This window comes from Anoplophora glabripennis, unplaced genomic scaffold (genome assembly GCF_000390285.2).
Source record: "Anoplophora glabripennis isolate ALB-LARVAE unplaced genomic scaffold, Agla_2.0 scaffold353, whole genome shotgun sequence".
Lineage (NCBI taxonomy): Eukaryota > Metazoa > Arthropoda > Insecta > Coleoptera > Cerambycidae > Anoplophora > Anoplophora glabripennis.
Window position 1 is genome coordinate 346,418 of NW_019417362.1, and position 18,581 is coordinate 364,998.

Consider the following 18,581-nt stretch of genomic DNA (forward strand, 5'->3'; position numbering starts at 1 on the left):
ATCAGAAAGTAGAGATTTCAACGAAGAAAAAGCCCACCGACGTTTTTAAAAAAGCAGATATTTTGACGTGAGAATTTTCGATTGAAAATTAGGGTGCTTTTTCGATATTAAGTAAAAATAAGATGAAAAAATAAATATTTCAAATAAAAAAAATTACAGCGTGTTTGGGACATAAATAGGTAAGCTTTCATCAAATTTCGTGAAAAAAAAATTGTTTGTAAAAGATAAAAATAAAAAACCAAAAAAGGTTATTTGAATTTTTCACATAAATTTTGAGGTTATTTGGAAAAAGTGTAAATACAAAAGTTGTAGATCTTTTTATTACCTACAACTTTGCCACTTAACTTTTTTCCATAAGACTTGTAGTTTTTCTGGAAATCAAGGGAAACCGTTTTTTACCCTTAAAAACTCACCCCCTACCCCTTACCGACCTCAGATCGCCCGTAAATTATTTTTCTCTTTCTTTTCCAATGGGTTTCATCCTACTATAATTTTTTTTGGTTTCAAAAATTATCGACCCTGGTCTAGTATGTGTGAATGAGCTTGACGCTTAATAATCACATAAAAATCCATTTTTCATCTAAACCGGTTTTGTTATTTTATTCCATTCGACGGAAATTCCGACGACATTGTATTTTATTTGCCATTAATCTAGGTACGCATAACGTGAAATGGCTGCGAGAAAGTTGCGGAAGATGAACACAACAATTACAAAATTTCAATCAGAAATATCTCCGCGTTGCTGTCTGGTGATAGATACGTAGTTTATGATGTTTCTGTTAATATTTACGGTCGTTATTGCATACGTGGTGTGTATATATTTCGTTAATCCTGCCTTGTACTGGTGGAAAAGACGCGTTTTCTATGTTAATCCGTGGACGAGGTTCAGGCAGGTCTTTCTCAACAGTAAGTCGTTTTTCGAATGCGCTGTTAACGGATATAATGAGTTTCCTGATAGAAGGTAAATAAGAATATTTTAATTTAACCTACTGTTTATTTTTCTTTCGTATTGCTACATTCCCTGTTTTTTTTTCAATAACGAACAGCAAAGTTAAACGAAGTAAATTAGATTTTCTGAAACAAATTGTACTTTTCTCTCTCTCTCTAATTAAGAAATAAAGTATTATAGCGAAAGAAATCAAGTCGTAGATGTAGAGAGAGAAAGAGATGTTACTAACAAGTTATGTTTATTCTTCCAAGGTGCAAAGTACCAAGGTAACTTCAATTGAATGTAGGTGGTGTCACTTTAAAATAACTATGGTTTGTCCTTCCTTAATTGTAGGGGTCATGGCAATGGCAATATGTAAGAATAATAATGTAGGTCAGAAGTCCGTAGATTATTTTAATAATATTGTTATTAAATTATTATTATTTCAATATATTTTATGTCGTTTTATTCGTTTTGAGAAGCTATACAAGCTAATTTTTTCTAAAGCTGTCATCAAATGTTTGAAAAACTTATTCTGTTTGGACCAAAAACAATTTTTTTCTACTAGGAAAAAGAGTATTTCATACTATTGTCACCTATTGATTTAATTTAATTTAATAAATTGCTAAAATGACTATACTTATTGTGGAAAATTGGTTTATTACAATTGAACAAATTTTACTCTTCAAACTTAGCAACTATTTTCTTTGTTGTAAAATTGCAAGTTGGGGTTCGCAATATTATTATATCACAGCATATGTAAACCAGCAAATTTAGATGAGCGGAATTCATAAGACGCACAGAGCAGATGAGCGCGTCTTTTCTAGTTTTTTCATTTTATGAGTTATGAGTACCTACTTAGTCTGGAACGAGATTTCTACTTTGCTGGTCCAAATGGTCTGAAGTGGGCGAAAAAACACCGGAGAAATTATCTATCAAATTGGATATCAAAAGTAAACACTATTTGCAGCATTCTTAATTAGTCTGAGGTCATTGTCAAATGAAAATTTTGTTTTTAAAATACGTAGCATTAATCTAATCTATATAATTCAATAACACTCAGTGTGCAAAAAAACTAAGCAGATTGCAAATTAGTAATTAGAAAGAGATCGCTAAGTAATAAAGCTATAACCAATTCTTCAATTAATAATTTTAATATTTTTAAATTTTCTCTCAGCATGTCTTGCTATGGGAATTTTAATGAAAACATAACCTTGTCTTCTATATCTTATTATAATAAACTAAAACACCCTAATTAATGAAACTAATATCTCATAGTGTAACGCGATCGCGAATTAACTTCATTGATAAAAATTGTGAAGTCGCTATTTCATTCTCGAATTGGTTTTTACTTGCTGGTTCTCCAAAAAAGCCTCTATTATTGGCACTGGATATAAAAGTCATACTTTGCATCCTAGAATTAAAAATAATTATTTATGTTTCTTTGAAAGTATTATTAGACCAATTCATAATAATTTCATTAATTTCTCTATTGTATGAAGCTTATAGAAAAAACTTTACTTATTTATTTATATCTTAATATTTTCTTTTCTATTTATTAATTTTGGTATCATCAGTCCAGTGAAATGTCTTAGATTATTTTGTTTTCAAACAATTTATCACTAGCATTTATCGATTTTTATCTGACAGAACATAAATAGAAATTATCTGTTTGCGCCATTATCTTAAAATCACGATTTCCAGTATCCAAGCTAAAACTTTTTAAAGTATTGTGAAATAAAATGAAACATTTAAGTCTCAGATCGTCTTCAGAAATTGCCATATCCTTCACCAACAAACAATAATGAGAAAAGATCATATCTTAAGCTGATTGTAATCATTTTCCATATCAATAACTTGTTTTTTAAAAACTACCAAACAGACTTCAGATGTTCTTAATATTGATGATAGATATTTTTATTTACAAATAACCCACAATCCACAATGCTTAGAATTGTTTGATATTATATTAGCCTCATTAGTGAATTATGTTTGAGGAATTACGTTTTTTATCCTTTTGACTCATTTCTTTTAGTCATAATCGTGACTGTTTTATTATTCATGCGACAAAATATTTAAAAATAGAATTATAACTTCCGCCAAATAATAGGCAAACCCATAGTGCATATTATCATGAAGAATTTCTCAATATTTTTACTAGATCGATTTTCGACCTTGTGTACTTTGATAATAAGTGCCAAGAAAACAGCCTCTTTGTCATGCCCTTAAATATCGCGATATTCTGGCAATATTAGAAATATTTAAGAAGTTTCAAACCCTAAGTGACAAACTAATAGAATTATAGAATTTATTTATTTAAATTTATAGAATTATATTGACTTTTATAGTAATTAATAAATTAAAATTATATCAATATTACGGAGCATGCGCATTAAAGATAATTTCATGTAAGCGAAGTAGAAAAAGAGTGAGAGAGAGAGAAGTAAGAAAAGTTTGGTTGTGGTTAAAAGTACAACTATAATAAACCACTTGATGAAAAAAAACACTCGATAAACACAATGGCACAGTACAACACCAAGAAAAACAATATAAATACTTAGTAGAACTAGAAAATGCCAAGATTAAACACGAATAACACGTTTAATTTAAATTTTTGCTTTATTTAAATTCAGGAATATTCTATTATATCGTTTTTTGTAAGTTTTAAGCACATTAGTGTATCAATTTTATGAAACACTTGATGGTTGTTTTTAAATACTTCTAAACCCTTGCAAATATAAATGAATTTGAAGTCGTTCATTTTTATAGTATCTATGTAAATAGTACACAAGGGTCAGATTCGGTCTATACAATTTCAACTATCACAAATTGTTGCGAGTTGCCTAAATATGTGAAGTCACACTAAAAGACTATTAAGCTTATCTCTATCCTAAGTTGCTTCCTTTAGTCGCTAGAGGGCATCAAAATTGACAAAAAAAAATAGTTTTCAAGTAACTTTCAACTAGATGTCAAGTAATTGGGTAAGAACTGAGAAAAATACCCCCTCCATTAAAGTAATCTGTTTAAAATTTTGTCAGAGGTCGTGCTAGACCTTTTGTCTTAAAGATGAAGGGTTTGTAAAAGTTTTTCCCTCTTGTAAAATGTTTGTATTTGTAATAGTTTTGAGTTAATTAACTTTTTCGATAACAAAATAGTTTGTAATAGACTGTTTTCTCTTATAACAATTGTTCAGTATAACCCCCGTTTTCTGTAATACCTACATAAATTAGTTCTTTCATTTTGCAAATTGTGAACAGCATCTTAAATCCTGTTCCACAGCTATCCCTCACTGTCAATAGGTACTCACAGAGTACGCCTTCTGTTTTAAGGTCCTCCAAATAAAAAAGATCACAGGGATTTAAGTCAGGTGAACGTGGTGGCTTATGAATTGGAGCATGTGTCCCCTGCCTATCCCTCTGCCTGCTTACTGATCATTTATATGTTCTCTTACACAATTGACATGCAGTGGTGCTCCGTCATGCATAAAATACACATGATTAGGTAGATTAAGTGGTAGATTATCAAACAATTCCGGCAGAGTATTAATCTGTTAATCTGACGATATTTGCCAAAATAACTTTTTTGATATAAACCAGTAATTACTAATATCACAAATTTCTAATTATAATTTTATGCATTTTTTTTTTAATTTTTAGAAAGGCACTTCATCATAACAGATTTTAACTGTTGGCCACATTTATGTCAGTCAGTTTAATATAAATCTGGCAACACTGAAAGTCCTGCTCATAAAAATGTAAAGTATTCAAAAAATTACTGCATTTAGTGCTGAATTAGAAATTTTCGCTTAATCATGTCACAGAGCATCTTTTCATTTTTTTTAGGACTTAAAGTCAAAATGATAAAAGATTAAATAAAAATATTTTTTTGCCTACAAGTTGGAAAACACCCCATTCCTTCAAAGCCCATAAAAATATATCGTAAATAAATATCTGTACTTTCAGATACTATGGTAGCTACCAATTCATGACGCCATCTCTCTTCGTGAGAGACTTGGATCTCATCAAGCGTATAACCGTGAAAGATTTCGACCATTTCACGGACCGCATGAACTTTATAAGCGAAAAAGCTGATCCGCTGATGGGTCTCAATCTGTTTAATTTGGGTGGGGAAAAATGGAGGGACATGAGGTCCACACTGTCTCCGGCATTTACCAGCGCCAAGATGAGGGCCATGTACACGCTCATGCAAGGTAAGCAACCGTTTGATCAACGGGTGTTAGGTGTGGGAATGTTACTGGCCGATCGACGGACGAATATTTTGATTTTTGTATTCAAACGTTATTTTGCTAACACGATTTTACTAACTAGTTAGCTCATTGCACTAGGATTGACTTTAGTCGAGGCCTAACTGTTGCAAGGATCGTGGGAAAAATTTTATAACAGTGTAGCTATTATTTATGGGGTTTTACATGATGAATTTCGAGTGTAATATCTTTAATAACTTTTTTCTATACGTATTATTTTTTTATTTTTAGAAACAGCAGAACATTTTGTCGAGTACTTCCTCTTAGACGACAATGAAGTGATAGAACTCGAAATGAAGAACATCTTCTCAAGGTACACTAATGACGTCATAGCCAACTGCGCCTTCGGCATCAAATGTGACTCTTTGAACGAAAAGAACAACGAGTTCTATACCATGGGGCTGAATGTTACTACCCCGAAACCTAGCAATATGGTTAGAGGGGTTGCGGCAGCTTTCTTTCCCAAAGTATTCGAGGTAATTTATATTTTAACGATTGCGAAAAAAGGCAGAGCATCCAGATCAATATTTTAGATCTAAAGTTTCCTTCATCTTGTAGGTCCTCAAAATAAAAGTATTTTCAACTACCGTTTGGGACTTTTTCCGGAAGATAGTCTCCGAAACAATATCTTACCGGGAAAAAGAAAATATTATCCGTCCTGATATGATCCACCTTCTGATGGAAGCTAAGAAAGGTAGACTCAGACACGAAGACGAAAAAACCTCGGAAAACGACACCGGCTTTGCCACGGTAGAAGAATCTGCTCTAGGAAAGTCCGTCGGCAAAATGGAACTGACACATGACCTGATAACCGCCCAAGCCTTGGTATTTTTCTTGGCTGGGTTCGATACAGCCTCCACCTTGCTGTCCTTCTTGACCTACGAGCTGGCTCTGAACCCAGACATCCAAACGAAGCTCCAAGCAGAAGTCGACGAGGCAGCTAAGGCTGGGGTGTCGTACGAAGAAATCTTGAAAATGAAATACCTGGACCAAGTCGTTTCCGAGGCCTTGAGGAAATATCCCGGTGGCTTCATCCTGGTCAGGCAGTGCGTTAAGGATTACAAAATAGAAGCCGAAAGGGACTACGAGAAGGACATTGTAGTGGAAAAGGATTGCTTGGTGACTATTCCAATTTCGGGCATCCACAGGGATCCTAACTACTTCCCGGATCCGGAGAGGTTTGACCCTGATCGGTTCAGTGATGAGAACAAAGAGAAAATCGTGTCCGGGTCGTACATGCCCTTCGGCAGCGGGCCTAGGAATTGTATTGGTAAGTTGAGATGGCAGATTTTCTTTTTCAAAATACAGGGTGTTGCCACGGGCGAGGACAGTAGTACTTATATCATTGTTAAAAATCTTAAATAGTAGACGACAGATGGAGTCATTTTGCGCTCCCGCGTACAATGTATTTCCTTATTGTGACGATACGACACAAAACAGCTGGTTCGTTCATCGGTTGTCGCACCTATGACACACTGATGAGGACTAATAAGTCCAAAACCGGTCTGTGCCTGGTGGGTTAAACTGATGAACGACCCTAGGTGTTGCGAGTATAATTCAATGCCGGTAGGGCATATAGCCCTCGGAGTAGTTGTTTCTCACAACACTGACAATTAAAACATTGTCTTCGTCCTCTGTGGGTGGCAGTCGTGCAACAAATACCGGTTGAAAAAAAAAAAAAGAATAAAATACAAACGCCAAAATTCACACTGATTTACGAGGTTTTTGGAATCTGAATGTTTTTGATTGAAATGAAATTATGATCATTACAAAATTTAGGTACTCTTCAGACCTCAGGCCAAAGAGAACATGATTGTTGAGGTCGTTGAACTCAAATGTGGCATTACACTTTCAAAATTCAAGATGGCGGATCCAATATGGTGGGTGAGGTGATTCTATAACACCATGACCTTAGCAATCGAATTTCCATGCGAAACAAATTCAATTCGTAGATTCTATATCCCCATAGCGCAATCTTGATACGGACCAATTCTAAGACCGTATTCATAGCCATGGGGATCGAATTTCCAATATCCAAACTAACTGATTTCTCAGTGAGGAAAAAATATATTCGAACCATGTAACATGCATTTTAAAGAAGAGAAGTACATACTTCCTAATTCCATAACGAGTTTTGTGGAGAATAATTATCTCCTGATATACAGGGTGTAAGAAGTTTGAGTGGCATTACTTCAGCATGAGATAGAGTAATCATAAATGAACAAAAAAGTTGTATATTACAGGGGCGTAACACTAACAGTTTCCAAAATACAGCAAGTATTAATATTGGGGAATTTCATCACAACGTGACAACAGCGCTTAACCCAATGCTACACAACTGATGCACACCACGTGTGCACGGGGCAGACTTGTCCTACGGAAAAAATGTAAACAACAATTATTGGAAACATTTAGTAAATTTTAAGACAATTGTTTTCCAGTTTTTAAATAAATAAAATAAAATGTATCCATCTTGTAGTACGAAGATAATGTTGTGCTTATAGACCAGGGCGGTTCTGTCGAAATATCCCACTTTTTGGACACATCGGAAAAAAGGCAAAATAATCAAGTTTCTTGGATAATTTTTTAAAAATATTTTAATTACTCAGATAGCATTCTAATTTTGGTAAAAAAAAAAACTTTTAGAGTATAATAAAACAACACTCCAAATTTTATTAAAATCAGTTCGAAGATTTCGTAAAATAATTTTCTGAAAAAAACTTTCGAATTTTCAAAATGTTGCACAGCCTCAAATAAAGCATCTAGATACTGAAAATTTTTTCACATAGAAAAAACCGCTCAACCTTTCAAATGGTTTTTGAAAAGTTGAATTCGGTTGATTAGGACGGCCACTGTAAATTTTCAAAGTTGACACACTTTTTTTATTTTTAAACAATTAGATTACATTTATCAATTTGCAATTTAGTTTTTTTCAAAAATTATAATTTTAAAGTACTCGGAAAGACGCTTCTTTAAAAAAAAAATTAAATTCCGTTTATTGGTTGTAGAGATATAAGCGGTCAAAGTTTATTGGCATTTACCGTTAATTTATTAAAAAATTTAGCAATAATCTTTGATCCATTGGCTTCGTTTTTCTGAGTTCTAAGCTGAAAAAAATTTTCATATCTGTAAGTTATCGGCAACATAGATAAATCAGCGGAAAAGCTATCGCTCGCACGCGTGAAAAGTGACTCAGAACACGAAAAGTGAGGGAGGGGGCTTTTGCTCCGAGACTGAATTCTGAGGTTCAAAATGCGAAGGTACGAAAAAATTGCATTATCTCGGCTTCTAATGGACCAATTTCGATCTTTTTTTTTAATTCGATGTCTCGCAAGCCAAGCAATTCGAATATCGTAATGCCAACTGTCTAATTTGCACATTTTTGTTATAAACAAAGGTAATTATTTATGCATTAAATATACTGTATATTTTACCCATGCTATTGCATTTTTTCAATGAAAAACTTTGTTTATGTATATATTTCAACACTCTGAATATGAATATATTTAGTTATAATTATTACAATTATTTAAATAATTTTTGTTTCAACAAAAAAATTTATTTGAAAATTAATTTTTTTGTTAAATACAGATAAAATTAAGAAAAAATGGTACTTTAAAATTATAAGTTTTGGAAAAAAACTAAATTGCAACAACTTGATAAATGTAATCTAATTGTTTAAAAATTCATATAAAAAAGAGTGTTAACTTTAAAAATTTACTGTGGCCTTCCTAATCAACCGATTTCAATTTCTCAAAAACCATTTGAAAGGTTGAACAGTCTTTTCTATGTAAAAAAATTTTCAAGTATCTAGTATTTTTTTTTTCAAAAAATTATTTTGCGAAAACTGTCGAACGGATTTTAATGAATTTTGATGTGATGTTTTATTATACTCTAAAGTTTTTTTTATCAAAATTAGAATGCCATCAGAGCAATGAAAATATTAAAAAAAAAACTTGATCATTTTGCCTTTTTTTCACCAATTATTGCTATTTTGCAGCATCGGTACAAAATTTAAACATTTTTAACTTACAGTATATTGTGCAAAATTCAATTCTAAAACTTATTTCCTCTTCAATACTTTTCCAAAATGCATAGGTTCCAAGATATAAGCAAAAAACTCAGATAAAATAGGTATTTTTTAAACTTTTTTAAACATTTTTTCAATTTTGAAAATGTTCCGAACCTCGCCCAGATCTAGGGATCTATACCTCTATTATGTATGTTGTACTGAAGGTAATCCAGAAAAAATTTGCTTGCCCCCTCTCACATCCACCTCAAAACAGATCCACACTAGTTTATTAAATTTTACCTCGAATTTGAGTAATTATGAACCTCTTAAAACAGGAACTTAACTTTTAATCAAATTTTTGAAAAATATGTACCTAATTAAAGTACCCAAAGATTCACATCATCCAAATAATCTCACGCATTTAAAATAATTTAAGTACTTACCAAAAAGCAAAATTCAGTCATTTTTAAACGCACAAGTACAAAACAGACAACAACATATGCACGCACGACATCTTCGAATCCAATTTTCATGCTCTCGCTGGAAAACGCCTCAAGAAAAGGTACGCAAAATACACTCAGACACAGTCCAATTCCAGATATCTTAACCCTAACTGAATTGCGTATTGCTTGACTGCTTAATACCTCGTGTTATCCGCCGCGCCGTTGTCACATTGCTCGATATGAATTTTATCGAATTTTAAATTTATTACAACGCTAATTATTTTTTAGAATTAAGCATAATGAAGTTCAACAAAGTGATAAACTTTGTATTTTATGGTATTCTATGAACGAAGTTATGTCAGTATTCCTTAATTAATCGAACTTTTGTACATCAAGTTGGAGATTTTGATCATTTTTTCTCGGAAATGGTTGAGTTTAGGACCCATGTCATATAAGGTTTTTTTTTGTTTATTTTATTGGATTCTATCGTCTGTTCAAATTAAGGCAGTCAAACTTAACACCCTATATATTCGTTTTATTTGTTATTATTCTGTACTATTTCGCCTTTTAAAAGTTTTTAACAACATTCACATTGATATTTATCAAAAGAGAATAATAATAATCCAAATTCTTTTTTTTTTTCTAAAAAAGTATTTCAAAGAAAACAAGTAACACTTTTGTTGTTGTTAATCACAATTAACCTTTTTTATGATGCTTTTATCAAATAAACATAGAAACTATTCCTTTTAGCATACTTATAAAAAATCAGCGACACTTTTTTAAAAACAATGCATTTCAAACGTTTTCTTCCTGTTTTTCAGGCTCGAGGTTTGCTTTGTTGGAAGCTAAAGTGCTTATCGTCAGTCTGATGTCCAGGTTCGACATCGTACCAGTGAAGAGGACTACTGTGCCCATCACACTGGCCAAAAGCGTGAATCTTACAGTAAAAGATGGATTTTGGTTAGGTTTTAAAAATAGGAATAGATAAACGTTCTTAACGCTGTCAGGATATTTTAACTATTTCAGTATATCCATTATATGCAGTGGCGGCCGGTGCGGTGGGGCTCTGGGGTGCCGCCCCCTAGGAATTTGCATAGTAAAAAAATTTAATTTAAAATTTGGAAACTTAGAAATGTGAAATTTGTAATTGGCAGTCAGTTTAGTTCGACTTGTAAGATTCGTTTGAAATACAGTCTAGAAATGGGAAATTCCCGGGAAGATATGTTTTTTTGGGAATATTTCCCAAATTATATTTTGCGAATGTTGCCAAATGTTTCCAGGGAATAATGCCAGGTAATGTTTCCTTGGAAACTTTCCTGAAAAATATTTCCAAGGGAGTTGCCCAGAAATATTTCCCACCACTTGCAGACTGTTTTTTGTTTTTTGAACGTGTGTATGCTTATTGTTAGTTGTGGCAACATTAATGGTTATAATTAATTAAATGAACAAACTTTTGTAATAAATAACGGCCAATGTTAGCGAATGGGTCGGTACTTATTAATTTTTTTTTCTCCTTGTTTTTAACGCCTTCTATTTCTTGGATAGTTTCAGAAACTACAGATTTATACGAGTGTCGCCATCTAGTAGTTTCCTATCAAAGTTGACTGGTTGTCTAATAATATTATACAGAGTTAGTCAAAAGTATGGAAACCCCCAAAAATCTCAGCGAGAAAGCATTTTTGGGATAAATGGTGAGGACAAAAGTTTCAGCTGTTTTCACGGCCCATCCGATGTTCAGATCAAGGTCAAGGTTCAAGGTCATATCAAGATAAAGTTGGTTTTTGTAATTAGTGAACCAAAACCAAATGGTGAAACGGTGAATGACCTTGACCTCAAATCAAGGTCACTGTGGAGTACCATCAGGCATCTACTCAAAGACTGTCACTCCCTATTCCGTAGTTAAAAATAAAAATTACAATAAAAATCAAAGTTTGACCTTAACCAATATCATATTCGGATGCAGAATTTTCTGCCCTTTCCGGGGTCGAAAAGGAGGGTCGTCATTAAAAAAAAAACTACTTGATCTTGAAATGACCTTGAACCGTAACCTTGACCTCAATATTAGGTATAGTCTTTCCGATATTAATTGAAGAACCAACAGGATGACATTATGTACCAGGTTCGGTCGTTGACGCAGCAACTCGCCATTGAAATATTTGAAAAACTTGTTCCCATATTTATTTAGCCATACCCATATACAGGTCTGGTCGAACTAAACGTGGAGGCGGTAGAAATGTATGCGCCCAGTTGAAGAATGCGAGCTCGGGCAAACGAAATCTAAACACAGCCGCACTGGGCGACTGGGCAATAAATCTCAATTGTTGACAAGTGACTGATAAATTGCCTAGCAGTGCAGTGCAGCAATGCGGAATTTGGTGTGATTCAGGTAATTTTAATTTATCATAGGCACCTTCTATTAATCATTCATTTAAATTAGCGAAAGGGAGAAATAAGAGGGATATTTTGTTTACAACATGGCATTTTGGAGACCTTTTGAAACGGAACAAAACGAAATTTACCATCAATATAATAAAATTGTTTGAGGACATAAATATTTAAAATATGTTGTTGGTCAAATGAACATATAAATTTTCTACACATTATATATAAATTATTATAATTTTTTACCTTTAGCAGAAAACTTTTTTAGGGACGCCTATGAAAGTCATTACATTTTATTGCCCGGCGTTTTTTTTCGTGTTCAACTGACTTCGGAAAGACTATACACCGTGAAATCATCCCAAAAATGCTTTCTCGCTGAGACTTTTGTGAGGTTTCCATACTTTTGACTAACCCTGTATATAAACGAGGACTATACGCATGTATAAACACGTTTTTTTTTTATTGGAGTATAATGAAGTGACTGGAGTAAAACTGTTTATTTCTCCTCTGATACTTATTTTTATTCACACTGTAGTCTGTGTTTATTTAATTTTTATTCTAGTTTAGGGTGATCAAAATCTGCAATTTATATTTTTTTTATGATTTCATTGTTTATATTTAAAATGATGGATTTTTAACATTGTACATACATATACTGTTCTCTTATGTAAATTATTTTGTATATTAAGATTGTTTTTTTATTTTTGTTGCCAATAAAAAATTGAATAGTTCTTATTGTTTTAATTTCTTCATTCTTTTCAATTTCCAGGTAACACATCTTCCTCGTCCTCAAAAAATCTCTTGTCTTCAAATAATAAATTTAGTAATATTTTTATGAGAACCAATTTGGTATTTACATTAACAGATTGAATCTGGATTTACAGGTTCATTTTCGAAATGGAGAAATTTTGCTCCTAAGAGTTCAATAATAAATTAAGTTAATTTTGCGTTAATAGATGGCACCACTTACATGTTGACATTACAAGTCAACTTGAAAAGACTTAAGTCATCATATACACCTTTAATCTTCAGTAATTCTTTTGCCAGAGAGGGGGTAAGGTTCATTTTTTTTAAATAGAATTATGCTGTCAAACATCTAGTCATTCTTGTCAAACCAAAAACAATTAGAATATTTGTTAACATGATGGGATCTAGTTTGGTAGTCGTAGATGCGCGGTAGATCCCAGCCCTTCCCCACCCTTGTGGGTACCTTTCTTAAGTTAACTACCAAGCAACATTGTGTGCGCGAGATATTAAAAAAATTATGATGGCGCCCTGTATTAGTATTGATTGATACTAATTTTTTTTATAAAAACGATACATTAAGAATATCTACATAATTTTTGACACAAAATACAAAAATTATAGTGGTGCCCTCTACGAATATAAGCAACCATAACGAATCCACCTAAAAATTAATGAATTGTGAAATACATAATTTGCATATAAATCAAGGTAAGTAATTTGGAATGGAGAACATATTTCTATGGAAGCTACTTTTGACTTTAGAAATGTTCTCATTAGTCATGTCCCACCATTGAGAGAGTAACCTAACCTCAAACCGCGCGCTAGTCCTGCGCGCGTAGCCACTTCGTTGCTACAGCATGAATTGTTATTGCCTCATTTCTTTTTGTGTGTATACACATTTTTTTTACATATCACTGTTATTTTACTGTAAAATTTTTTCAGTCAGTTACAAACTTAGTTATTGATTAAGTGTTAAATAAAACAAATAAAAACGTGTCCAGTATCTTTATTCAATACAAAATCATGTATTTCACGTTAAAAGGTAAAAATCTTAGTGCCAATCGGTGGATTCCCCCAGTTAGGCGCCGCCGGTTGAGCGGATGTATTGGTAGCGGACCACTGTTCCTGTGCAACTTCGGTCGCCCAGTCGTCGGTAGCTCGTGCGGGATAAGCTGGCGTGTCCGCAATTGGAGGAACCGGAATGACGGGCTCTGTGGTCCATTCAGGCTTCAGGTTGTAGCCCAATCAAGTTCTTGAGTATCGATCGGTGCAACAATTTCCGGTGGTGGTTTAACGACAGCGACGGCTTCCTTTGCGGCCTGTTCTTCCTTCTCGGGTTCGCGGTAGAAGAATAAGTCGACAACCATGTCTCATCTTGTGTCACGCGGGATTATTCCACGTAGACAGAGCACCTGGAATATTTAAATTAAGGGTTTGATTCGGTTCTTTTCTATAAAAATAATGCAATTTAATTTTTGTACAAATCAGGTGGAAAAATTATGCAATATCACGATTGTTCAGATTCATATGGGAACAATTTTTTTGTCATCATATACAGGGTGTGCTATTTAACACTCCTGCTGCCAATATCTCAGAAATGAAGAAATTTATTTTAGTTCCGGAAACTGAGGTTGTTAGGTCCCTCGAATAGCTTCAAATTGTAGTTAGAATTGTTAGTTCAAATCTTTCTGTAAAGATGGCGTGGCGATACTAAAAAATGTTTTGCTCCCTGGAACGTGGAAATACAGTCCATCTAAAAGATCGTTAAATTTTGAGTAATTTTTGTAATATAAAGTTGTTCCCTATATTTACTTGTTTTCGAGATATGTCGACTTCAATATGCAATGTACGATGTAACAGGAAAATCTATTATTTTATTTGAATCACACGGAGACAAAATATTTTTTTTAAATATTGTCTTAATGGCTTTATTCACATCACATACTAACTAACAAACAAGAAATTATAAAAAAAACGAATGATCAACTACAACAATGACAGATGACGCATATTAGTTTTTCAATAATTAGTTTTATCAGTTTTTCAATTCAACTATACTAGTTATACGATTTACCATTGTACAATTTTTTTTCTGTAATTGATCATTTGTTTTCTGATAACTTATTGTCTGTTAATTAGTATGTGGTGTGAATAGTCATTATAACAATATTTTAAAATAATATTTTGTCTCGGTTGATTTAGTAAACATAATAAAAAACTTTTTATTACAAAAATTACTCAAAATTTAACGATCTTTCAGATGGACCGCATTTACACATTCCAGGAATTAAAAAATTTTTTAGTATCGCCACACCATCTGTACAGAAAGATTTGAACTAACAGTTCTAACTACAATTTGAAGCCATTCGAGGGACCTAACAACCCCAATTTGGAGAACTAAATAAATAAATAAATATCTTCATTTTGGAGATATTGTCAGCGGGAGTGTTAAATGGCACACCCTGTATTTATTTAAAGCTGATGGAAGTTTCCAATCGTACATATTGCTGGCAAACGCAATCACTCGTGGCTATGCTTGCAACAATGGGAACGAATGATTCTAGAGGACTTCCATATACAGAGGAAAATTTTTTTATTTGTATATTTATGCCATCTATACAAGAGAATAATCTACAAATTTTCTTGGACAACTCGAACGATTGGAAACTTCCGTTAAATTTCTTACAAACAGTACAATTTACCTCACGAACCAGAAGTCACCACAAAACACCAATGTTGTGCGTGGATTCGTGGAGGATCGCAGGATCAGTGAAGATCAGCAGACGGGGCTTTCGAAAAGCTGCTTGAATCTGAAAAATTCATTAGTAATCTTTGATTAAAAACTCTTCAGACCCATTCACTTGTTGTGTAAGTCAGTAATAAACAATAAAATCACCTACATAGGTTCCTTAGTAGTCTCATCATTTAATTAATTAAACATAAAAAATTTCCTCACAGTAAAATTGCATCAGACTATTTTTAATCACATTACTAGCTATTCGAAGCAATTTCAATAGTAAACACAACTATTCGTGACCTAATCTGTCGGTACTATAAAATAAACTTTTTATATTACGGGAAACAACTACGAGACTAGTTTTGAACTTATTAGTTCTCATAATTAATAAATGAAGTAATTCAATGCAAGATGGGGCATGTAGTCAGCAGAATAGAAGATATAAACCGAGCTAGAGCACAAAGATACATTATATTCGTATACAATATAATCCAAAATATAAAGAACACGAATTTAAAAAATTAATTAGTGTTACAAGACAGCCTATATTACCAAAATCATATAACAAGAATTGTGAAAATTGCAATGGGAAGTATTCACCGACAAAGTAAAATATGCAAATGAACTTTATGCAGCTACAATATGCAATGCAGCATAATTTGCACATATGTGGTCCCCTTTGAAAAAAGTGAGTTGGCACAAAGTTGTTTATGGCAACAAAATTAAAGAGACATATTTACTTAGTTTCTGTTCAATGGTCAGTCAAATATAACGACTATTGTGTGAAATTAATAGTTCAAAATACTGCATGGTCTCCACCTTACAGAAAAAAATATTGGAATCTATATAGCTGTGATGGCAGACATTGATAAATGACCAACTTGTCATTTCAAAACACGTGGATTCAAAAATATTTCCAAGTTTCTTTTTTGTTAATAATAAACATTGCTTTGTGTACACAACAATTTGATTTCATTATCGTAACACTTGCAAAACATTTAGTTGAAACAAGTTAATGGAAGTTGCTTTTCTTCCAATATGTTACAATAAATAGCAAAAAAATAGATATAAATGACTATTTTTAAACACACCAGAATTTAAATGTTTGGACAATCAAATAATGATTTACGACTTACCAGGAGTGAATCTTCCGGCAATAGAAGTTGCGTCGGTATGTGCAGTAAATTTCAGAACAGCTGCCCATAAGAACGGGACAATAAAACTTAGGCTGAGTGCTCGTAAGCAACAATGGCACATGCCACAAGCAGGAATTTCATCCAAGTTGATGATATGCACACCATCAGCATGGCATTTGTAGACATATTGTTCCATTTGGAAATCAACGTTGGTGGTTCCAAGATGTGTGCCGGCCGTCAACATCTTGGTAATGTCGTTCTCTCTAAGGCTAAGGACTTCTTGACTTTCCCGACATCTTTACGTTGTATGCGAGTTATGGAAAACCTGAAGCAAACAAATGATAAAGTTTAGGTTATGTTAATAAAAAATGTTTTACCACACAGTTTTACATAAAATATTTGATTATACCATTTATTCAAATATGAAATATGTATTGATGTAATAATTAAAACATAAACATGAAGAAAATATATCTTTCTCTAAATGTATTTGAATTACTTACTGGAGTTGTATTTATGTGAAAGAAAAAACCCATTCAAGTTTTCTAAAATCTGGAAAAAAATATACTACATAAATGGTATAATTTATTTGATAAATATTTTAGAAAATTAAAGTAAATTATATATAATTTGTAAGCATTAATAAATATATTTCAAGAAAATTAATTAAAAACTTACATAAAAATTTAAAAAAACGCATACGCACAGTTCAGTTCATGCGGGAAATAAATTGGTTTTTTGTTTTTTAAGCAGTTGGCATTTCTGGATTTTACCACAATACGTGCTTTCCTTTTTATATGTCTGCTTCACGGACTAGAGTTTATAAGAACAATTAATTTATATAGTTTTAAAGTTAACCTGTTTTATTCCATTTTTATGAAATAATAATAAATAATTTTTATGAATTGATAATTATGAAAAATACCTTGAAAATTTTTTCAGAACATGATTTTTGGTGAAATAAAAAAAACTGTAATAACTGGAACAAAAATCTGAAATTTGGGCTACAGGGGTAACTGGGGACGTAGAACACGATGAGATCGACGAAACAGACGTACCTGCATGTTTTCGCCGCCCCCGGCGTGGTTGCCGCCCCCGGCGGCGGCGACGGTGCAGCTGATATAGGCAATCGGTAGATCATCGTTCACAGTGCCCCCATACCAAATTTCAGATTTTTTCGTCGATTCTGAAAAAAGTTATGGCCCAGACCCCTGAGCCGTAATCCAACCGTATTGAATTTTTAGTCAGATCAGATCAGTTAGTTAAAAAGAATATACCTTTACCTTTTTATATAGTGAATAGTAGTTCTGATAGTTATTTTCTTCTTCGTGTGAACTACTAATTTTTTGTTATAATCTGTATAACTTTTATAACTAGTAGTACAATTACCAATAGTTTTAAAGTACCAATTTCCAATTTATTTAGGTTAGGTTTATAAATGCTTGGATTTTGGATTAGAGATGGGCGTTGCAGTTCACTTTGCTGAATAGTTCATTTGTGAACTACTCACTTCAAAGAATAGTTTATTTTTACAGTTCGAAATGAACTGTAGTTCTTTTGCCTTGACTCAATTTTACTACCTATCTTCCCCACCACGAATGAGCTGCTCAGCTCAGCATCGACACCTGACAGCGGCAGCGGCAATGGTTTGTTTTTAGAATACTGAAATAATTTGTTCGAAATGAATCGTTCACGAACTATACATCTCTCAATTCTTAAATCTCCAGTAGCCAGCGACAGTAGCACGATCCTCATCGCATCACCGGTCGGTTTCGGTTTCAACCTATGAACATAGTATAATCTAGCTAGACGCACGCGCACGTTCGCAGTTCAAAACGAACTATACATTGAAAGAATGATGAAACAGTTCGTTCAGTTCGTTGGAAGTGAATAGTTCTTTTCAACTATTCGTTCACGAACTACACATCTCTA

At 32.9% G+C, this 18,581-nt stretch overlaps 1 protein-coding gene and 1 pseudogene across 2 annotated transcripts in view; one reads left to right on the forward strand and one right to left on the reverse strand.

Moving 5' to 3' along the window:
• Positions 1-10,868, forward strand: part of LOC108911271 (cytochrome P450 9e2) — a 15,667-nt gene extending 4,799 nt beyond the window's left edge. The window contains exons 1-5 of one of the 2 annotated variants that reach the window (XM_018716168.1): positions 747-961; positions 4,891-5,138; positions 5,424-5,668; positions 5,751-6,462; positions 10,469-10,868. In XM_018716168.1, coding sequence (XP_018571684.1) covers positions 768-961; positions 4,891-5,138; positions 5,424-5,668; positions 5,751-6,462; positions 10,469-10,635 — 1,566 coding nt within the window. In that variant the 5' untranslated portion in view covers positions 747-767 and the 3' untranslated portion in view covers positions 10,636-10,868. Of the gene's footprint in view, positions 1-746; positions 962-4,890; positions 5,139-5,423; positions 5,669-5,750; positions 6,463-10,468 lie in introns of those variants that run through there. The other variant, XM_018716169.1, reaches the window with a different exon arrangement.
• Positions 10,869-13,827: 2,959 nt separating this feature from the next.
• Positions 13,828-18,404, reverse strand: LOC108911253 (annotated as a pseudogene).
• Positions 18,405-18,581: the final 177 nt, after the last annotated feature.